The 8862-nt window shown below is 35.4% G+C and overlaps 1 protein-coding gene across 1 annotated transcript; it reads right to left on the bottom strand.

Annotated features, from left to right (window-relative positions):
• Positions 1–1150: 1150 nt before the first annotated feature.
• Positions 1151–8520, bottom strand: LOC124835802 (carbon catabolite repressor protein 4 homolog 1). The gene is made up of 12 exons (XM_047310801.2): positions 8007–8520; positions 4695–5439; positions 4053–4139; positions 3892–3975; positions 3730–3816; positions 3542–3628; positions 2985–3038; positions 2811–2902; positions 2594–2708; positions 2327–2471; positions 2085–2241; positions 1151–1333 (listed from the first exon to the last, which is right to left on the bottom strand). Exons 1-11 carry the CDS (start codon positions 8162–8164, stop codon positions 2093–2095), a joined length of 1803 nt encoding a protein of 600 aa, XP_047166757.1. The 5' UTR covers positions 8165–8520; the 3' UTR covers positions 1151–1333; positions 2085–2092.
• Between the last annotated feature and the right edge of the window lie 342 nt (positions 8521–8862).

Genomic DNA, 8862 nt, shown 5'->3' with positions numbered 1-8862 from the left:
TCAAAGATGAAACAACCAATTACATAAGCCATCGCATGTTGCAAGTTATCTTAGTCTCATTTTACACTATAATCTGAAATATAAAATTGATTATGAAGTAAAGCGTGGAGCTAGTGATTTTGTTTAGATAAATCGTAGAGACCATCGATAAGATCGCTAAAATTGATGATTTGATTGCTTTGATTAATATTTTCACGCGAAAATTTGGACCTTTTGGTAGTATAATAACTCAACATGCACATAAAATAAAACTACAATACAATGGTAGGAATTATATGGTAATGAACATCCATAATTACAAAGGCTTTTAACAATGTTGTGTTTAATTTTACAATCAATTACCCATACCACCTAGTAAGCTAGTATGACGTATTAAATTTTTTTTATAATTATTTAGGTCCATTAAAATTCCACGAATGATGTGGTGGTTAGGATGGATAATTATACTTAAAAAAAACTAAAATCATTTTACAGTTTTATTTTCTTCTCTTAGAAAAAAATATTCTGAACAGTCCTATTTTTCTTATTTAAACAGATATATCTTTCATTAAGCATTTTCCGAACACCTCAACTCTATTGTTTCTTTAATTGAAAAAGATCTGTTCGAAATAACTTTATTGATCAAAGGTGTAATGAAAATAAATAATTCCCCAACAAAACATTCTGCAAAAACACAACATTCATTTTGTCGTACTGTGATGAAAAATAGAATGTTAATGTTTTTTTAAGCAACACAAGAAGAATACTGATCAAGCCCTTTCTTACAATCACTAGTTGTAAGCATCTCTTCCTATTTTGCCAATATATAATCATTGCAACAGTTCAGATCTCATCCCATTTTAAATTCTATTCTACATCATTATCAATTACGCCATACCAAATTTGTCAAGTTTCTGATGGACAGAGCTAAACGAAAACAATTATCAAGTTTCGAAGATTAACAGGACAGATACGTGAGAATTTGGAGCTCCAGGCATAGGGCTCGGAGGCGGCAACTAGGTTGGAAGGGGTCACTAGTTCTTTACTATTGCTAGTAATAAGATGTAAGGAGTATGGAGCCCCAATGGGCATCTATGAGAAAATTCCCTTTTAAAGGGAAAAGAAAAACTAGGAGATTAGGGGAGAGGGGGTCAAGAAAGAGACAAGTCAATAAGGCAGAAAATCATAATTTTTTCTATGAGATAAAGGTGACATGATGATACATAGCAGATCATTGCTATAATCCCCACATGGAGATACCTGAAAAAGACAGGCATGATCTACCATTTTTACAAAAAACTTACCAACCAAATGCTTCTTTGAGCCTTTTTCTTTATGTATGTCTGAAACTGACCTACAAGGAATGGAAGTGATCATCAAAAAAAAATTAAACGATCCTTGAAAAGCATGCAAACAATACACCCAACCAATGTCATACTGGAGCAGGATGTGAAATAGACAGGAAAAGACAACAAATTTGTTCAATCAGTACTTAACATTCTTTTACTCTTAAACCATGTTTAAAACCATCTTATGCCCCCGAGCATACTAGTGTGAATAATCTCAGAACACAGAGTAGCTCCTAATATCATGACAATGTCTGTCTTCATGACAGTTAAAATTTCTTTGCAGGGCTGCCGCAGAATAATACGCATGTTGCTCATGCGAGCATCTTTAACAAGTTCACAAGGGAACATACAAATTCAAAGGCTGCCTATACAAGAAATTCCTCAATGTCAATGTTAAAACTGCATTCTAAGGAGTCAGATACACGGTGGCATTACATGGGTGCTACACGGTTTGTTTGCAATTTTAGGACACTGACAGCAAATGTCCTCTCTCTGATAATTCAAAATTGTAAATTACTACCTAGTTCCACCACCTCTCATTATTTTCATCCATTACATCCTTCTTCCCAACCCTCATTCTAAATGACACAACCCTATCACCATTTTTTCTGCTAATAAACAGGAGACTTGACAGCCTTTACACTTTAAAGGAACCAAGCACCAAAAGAAAGTTCATGACATTAATCTTCTTCAATAATAACTAATCAAGTATGCTACATGCTTGTGGAAGGGGTGGAGGCAGAGGATGGCAACTACCTTAAACGTCAACGCCTAGATTTATTCTTGCAGCAGCGGAACTCAGCTAAGAGAGCTATGTGATCTGAGGACCATTCAGGTGAAGGAAGTGCAGTGTCCTTCCTCAAACTCTCCTCGTCCAGTAACTCCAATAATGACTCCACAACTAAAGAATCCGCTGAAACCACAAGTCATATCGCTTCATAAAAAGGTGACTAATATATAGACTTTAAATTTAGCAAAATGATATACAACATGCCCACCTGTGTAAAATATATAATCTAGAGTGCCGATAAAATCTCTAGTGACATTTGTGAATAAAGGTTCATTTGTTCCACTGTCCAGTCTCCTTTTATGCTGATCATATCCAAGGCTAACTGTTCTCGCAAAAGATGAGTATGCACTGACCTAAATTTATGACACGAACAGCATATTCAATGGGACAAATGATACAAAAACAGAACTAAAATAGGTAAACGAGCAAATTTTGAATATCCCATTCCATAATGGGATGCAGTCCAACAAATTACCAGTGGTAACTGATGAACCAACTTGCTGTGAGGACGTAAAATGTTAAGTGGGTCAACTGCTAAATCGGGATGTGAAGGGTCTACTTTCCCCATTGCAAGAAGTGCATGAGGAGCACTGCAACAAAGTTCAGATTAACCATTATAAATACAATATCCTTCCAAAAAAAAAAAAAAAAAAAAACTAAAGAAAAAGTATAAAGGAAAGTATTCATCAAACCTTCCCGGAACTGAATTAAAATCTCCACAAACCAACATTGGAATGTCTGCGCTTGCAGCTATTTTCTCCAACCCTTTTAAGAGAGTGTGAACCTAAAATAGGAGAGAAAACAATTAGATAGAGTAATGTCCAAAACAATCTTCTTGATAAGAACAGACTAGAAAATAATTATACCTGCCAGAGTTTCACATCCTTTAAATCTTGGGGGACATTTACATGTGTGTTTGCCTAAAGTTCACAAGAAATATGTATTAGGAGTTACAAGTACAACCCCTACAAAAGTAGTTCAACATAGATCTAAAAGGGGGTAGGTACATGGGAGATATAGCATATCTATCATAGAGGGAGATCAAAATTATGGTTTCAAGAAAATTACCCATTAACTTCATCTATTTTATTTTTATAACTACCAGAATAAGATATTTTTCTTTTGCTCAATGGAAAAAAATAAAATAAAACAGAAGAGGAGATAAAAGTAAAAGAGTGGGTCCCCCCAATGCATCACCAAATGACATGCGTAAAAAATGGTAGTTGGGTAGTATTTATATAGTAATAATGGAAAAAGGGCATGAGGGAACATCCAGGACCCGTACTATACAAAATGGTCACCAGATGAAAAATTCCTAAATGCAGTAACAACCAGGAAACTGGGGAACAATAAACAAATGCAATAAGCAATGAAAGAAAATGTCAAATAAAAGATACACATCATTGTACATGAAAGAGCTTACCACACAAAGAAGCTGCCTTTTCCCAGGATTATCAAAAGGTTGATTGTTAACTTTTGCTTCTAGAACAACAATTAGTGCAACATTATCCTAATACCAAAAAAACTTGGTAAGTAACAATTATACGAGACAGTAATTTTTTTCCTTCTGAACATAAAAAGTGAAATGTAATCTTTCACAAAATAAGCCACCTTAACCAGTCTGTTCAAGGCACTTTTTTTCTGAGTGGTTGGAATTGTAGCCTCTGTCAAAGACTGTGCAGCCTTGTTAAATTCAACCTGCACGCAAGCACATATCATTCTAATGTGTATAGAAACATAACTGAACAGCCATGTGCAAAATCAATGTCCAACCTCATATTTCTTCACATGTGAAAATCTGTCTCTGCGGAAAAATGTTGCACAACCATCAATTGTATTTGTGTTGCTACTGTACACCTGTAGCCCACAGAAAGTGTTTAGCATATAAAATATTTTGAAGTTTATGATCACAAGGACCAGAATATTGCAACAACCTCATTGGTTTTTCTCTTGTAAAGACCATAATAGCCATGTTTGTCCAGTTCAGGAGAAAAAAATTCATCATAATGATCGCTTTGAACCTGGAGGGGAAAAAGGTTGTCCATTAGCTAATACAGAAGCTATTGAAACCATAAATTTTGAAGCTGGCTATGAGGATATTAAGATCAGAAGAGAATAAAGAACTAGAACTTAAATTTTCAGAATAACAGACCCCTCCCTCCCAAAAATAAGGAGAAAAACCGCAAACATACACATGCATGGAAATTATGGTAATGTTTACTGTTACTTAATAATTCACAATAAAAAAATCAACTAAAGAGATTATGCCAACAAAGCGAAATAATTAATTTAAATACCAAATAAATAACCAACCCTTTTCCCATTATGTAGGTCATCAATATGGATTACATGATGTCACAATGTGCTATGGTTATAGACAACAAACAACAGACCCCTAAATCCTTTTTAATAATTTTCTTCCATAGTTTTTCAAGAAGTGTGTATATAGTAACTGCAACTCTAACTTCCCTGCCAGTTAATTCAACACCATTCTCGTCAAAATAAATAGTTAAGGTGCCAAGTAAATAAAACAAGTTTATTCAACCAAAATCAGAAGCAAGAACATGCTCATGTACCTCCTGAAGACAAATAATGTCTGCACGGTAACCAACAATTTCTCGTAACAAATTTTGCCGGCGATATGGCCAAGAAAGTGCCCAAGAAGGGCAGTAATTGTATAGGTCACTTGAGGCATACGCTTCAGACAATATATTGTAGGATAAAACAGTAAAAGTTCCTGAAGTTGTCATTCTCGCATCAACATCTAAATGCCCCACTCCATCAACACGTATCTGCCGGCGTGGAATAGGTGAAGGAGCAGGAATGACACGTGAAGTTAGTATAGTGTTAACAGGCCCCAAAGGCAGCTTCGTCTCTGCATCAACTACAACACACTCAAACTTAAGGACATGACCAACATCATCTGCGGTAGGGGTATAAGTCTTAGATCGTCCAACTTCAAACCAAGTTTCACCACTTCTTTGTGTAATACCAGCTGGATACAAATTTGTTGCAGACCCATTTGTCAAGCTAGCACTTGAAGCAGAAGCAGATAAGCTGGAATTGATTGTCCCAGACCCAGTACTATTAAAGCGCCCAAATACCTCTTCCTCCTCATTTCCATTTTCATTAAGAGCACTTGCAGCACGATCATGTAAGACACGATGATGCTGCCATGCATCTGAAAAACACTTTGTGGTGCAATGGTAACTCTTAGATAGAGGAATTTTGGCCTTAACACAACCTAGGCATTGCAGTGTGGCTTGCTCTGATGGATGTATGCTACAGACAGCAACTTTTTTATCACTCTGTACACGATACCTGCCAAATGTAAGGGCCAAAGGACAGAATCAGACAATGTAAAATATCAAACGTTAAAATCAGACTAATAGAAAGTGTATAAAGGTAACATACTTGGGATGAAATATATATTAAATAAAGTGAATAAGCAAACAAATATGTGAATGATTCATGAGTGATAAATTAAGAATCCAGGACATACCAATTAACCCAAAACCAAAATATGAAAAAAAAAAGAGGGAGTATCAAGATAAAGAATTTGAACCTTAGTACATACACATACTACTACAAGTACAACCTTTCACCCACAAACAACTTTTAAATTAAACTTACAGGCAAAACCCAGACTGCATGAGACAGTTACAAGTAATACGATCATCAGCACAGAAAAACCTGAAGTTATATCTTTCTCCACTTGACCATTTGAATGCAGACAAATTAACTACGAACCTATAAAGCCCAAGAACTATCTACATAACATTTAAAAACTAAGCAAGTAACAGTGTCATTTTTTATAAGTATGTCATGTATAGATAGGCAGTAACACAGTTTCCTCAACAAATATAGACATTAACCATAGTTTATATATAATTGAACACATCACTTACAAAGGCAAGAGCAGATACAATGTATATGTTAAACTACCCTACAAAATATCTAGAATCATTAATTAAATACAAAGCATATTCCCTATAAAATTTTCCATGCTCATGGTAACAAGACTGGGTATTACATATGCAAGTTGGACACAAGAATGCTTCCAGCTTTGCTTCTTTGGAGGGTGTTGGTGTGTGACACTGTGTCTGCCTCTATATACAGGCACACAGGATAACCCCAATATTTTGGATTCCTATTGTGATGCTGCAAGTACTCATTGACATTTTGGAGACCAAGGAAATAGGAATCCAGGATGTCTCCACATCCTTTATTACTTATCAAATAGTTTTTAGTTACTTTGAGTTGCTGCACCTAACATAAAATTGGATAGCAGAATATCTCACATACCTATAAGAGGTTGATGAACTACCAAATTTCTCATTCACAACAAAAAATAGAAGTACAATAACATAATTCAGTAAAACTATAGAAACAACAAAAATTTTAGTGTGATATCTTTCACTGTTAACTATATTTAAACTCAATTCCACGTCTAGGAAAAACTATAAGAGGATGAATTATCCCATAACCCAAAATTCAAAGCTTAGAGAGAAACTTTGATGAATAGTTAACAAAACATAACTTTATGAAGGCTAATTTTAAAAAAGAGAAAACTCTACCCATGATCTCATAGCCAGTCCTAAGCTGGGGAGGAGGAGGATTGTGTTAGGCTCCCAGGAATAAGCATAAAACTTGTCAAAAGCACAACACAGATCAATCATGGTTATTTAATGAGATTTCAAGATTTAAACATGATAGATGAATAGGGAATGAGAACTTTGACTCCAATATATAAGAAAAATGGGAAACATTCAGAATTGTGTTAAATTACATAGGGATTAAACATATGACCTACGCTATGAACTTATGGTAACAGTGGCTGTGCATAGATCAAGAGATGAGACTGAAATTGCGAAGAATTAACTTAGATTTGTGCTGGGAAGGTCTACAAGAGAAGCTATTTATTTTCTATGGGAACTGAGAAAGTGCACAGGTGCAGTTCCGCATACAATTGCATCCCAATGCCTGAGAATGCATTAACCGACAATCATTGCGCCTAGTATATCATTCAACTAATTTGCATCAATGCAGCACAAGGCTTTCATCCTATTCTCAAAATCTTTTAGTCTTACATAATACAAACTAAAAGAATTATAATAACACCCAAAGCTTTTTAAAACAGCTGCAATCAGGATTTCAGCTGTTCTTGGCATCAAGATTTTGGGGTCTACACAACCCAAAATTGTGACACATTCTATTACACACAACACATGAAAATGGACCCAACACAGGAAAGTCCTAGTGCCTATTATATCATTCAATCTATAAGTGGCATCTTCCATCATACCCTCAAAAACTCTTAACCTTTACTTACAGAACTCCCATCATTATAACAAAAAGAAAAGAAGAAGATAGCAGTAACATCCAAGCTTTCAAAAACAATACCACCATCCGGGCCATCCAAGCCGTCAAGGTTTTTGGTTGTGATCACGTATCAAGGTTGTTGAGCTCCCAGCCCATATTAAACTTTTATCCATAATTGTACACAATGACAAAATTTGGAACCTTGACCATATCCCCAGTTTCCCACAATGCCAAAACAATCGAACTAGGTCCCAAGTGCAATTTAAAAACCACCACAACCATTATCACTTTTTAAAATCTTTGTAAAACCACATACTCTTACTTTAACTCATAATATTACAAAAATCAAACGACAGCACACTTCTTTTCAACTCGGACACAAAACCGAAAAACAGGTTTTGTTACAACACCCTGGCAAACTAATCATGTCAACCAAAAACTAAGAGGTTAATTTTGTGAAATCCTAATAATCCCCTTTTGTTTGACCGAAAGTCAATCCCGACTATTTCATAAACAGAGAAGGAAACAGAAAGGAAATAAAAGAGTGCACGGAGGGAGGAACAGACCATTTGTAACGAAGGAAATGACCATCTAAAGGGGCGATTTCGGAAACATCGTCGGTAGAGATGGTCTTATCAGGACGACGAAGGAGGACGTAGGGTGTGAGTTCGCAACCTACAATAGGAATTTCCGAGGGCAGGTGCACGCGCACCACGCTCAGCATGCTTTACTTTTCTTCTTCTTCTTCGTTCTCTTCTTCTTGACAACAGCGAAAACAATCTTGAAAACGGGATAACCCTATGATGGATAATCGAAAGTCGCGGCGGATACCTGGCGGATCCGCCATTACTTGACCCAAATACCCGCCAGCCTTGCAAATGGATCTGAGGATTCGAATAGAAGGTTCTAGAAAGGAAGAGGAAACGGTGAGGATCGATTGCTAGGGTTTTACTGCAGAAGAAGAAGAGAGAGTGCAAGTAATTGTGTTTTCTCTTCCAGGGTTTGTTTTTTCTTTTCCTTTTCTCCAAATTTTTTTAGGGAGATTTTGTTAAGGGAGAAGGCATACGATACGACGACGCTGTGATGTTTTAGATGTTTTGGAAGATTAGATTAGGAAGATATTTTTTAGGGCAAATTATTGGATTGGATTTTCTGGTGGTATGGTGCACTGTGGAATATTCCAAAATGGCTGAAATTGCATGAAGCCTCTTGTCTACATGTGATTATAGTAACAATTTATAATAAACAAATATAAATAAATGTTGTAATAATATTCAAATTATTAACAAACATAAATAAGTTTGTGTGTAATTGTATTGATATTTTTATTACATTAAAAATTATATTTTTATTACTTTTCATAAATAATTAATTAAAAAACAATATAATTTATAGTATATTAACAAAAAGACATGTGTTATC

Source organism: Vigna umbellata, chromosome 8 (genome assembly GCF_029865625.1).
Source record: "Vigna umbellata cultivar VRB3 chromosome 8, Vumbellata_1.0, whole genome shotgun sequence".
Lineage (NCBI taxonomy): Eukaryota > Viridiplantae > Streptophyta > Magnoliopsida > Fabales > Fabaceae > Vigna > Vigna umbellata.
The sequence above is the reverse complement of the archived record's forward strand: the minus strand, read 5'-3'. Positions and strand labels throughout refer to the sequence as shown.

Bases quoted from the DNA above. Each gene is read 5' to 3' on its own strand.
- LOC124835802 (XM_047310801.2), bottom strand. From the start codon at position 8,164: ATGCTGAGCGTGGTGCGCGTGCACCTGCCCTCGGAAATTCCTATTGTA. The intron at 3,039-3,541 runs GTAAGCTCTTTC...TGTGAACTTTAG, and splicing joins AAAGGCAGCTTCTTTGTGTG to GCAAACACACATGTAAATGT. The intron at 2,472-2,593 runs GTAATTTGTTGG...TCATAAATTTAG, and splicing joins TGGTTCATCAGTTACCACTG to GTCAGTGCATACTCATCTTT.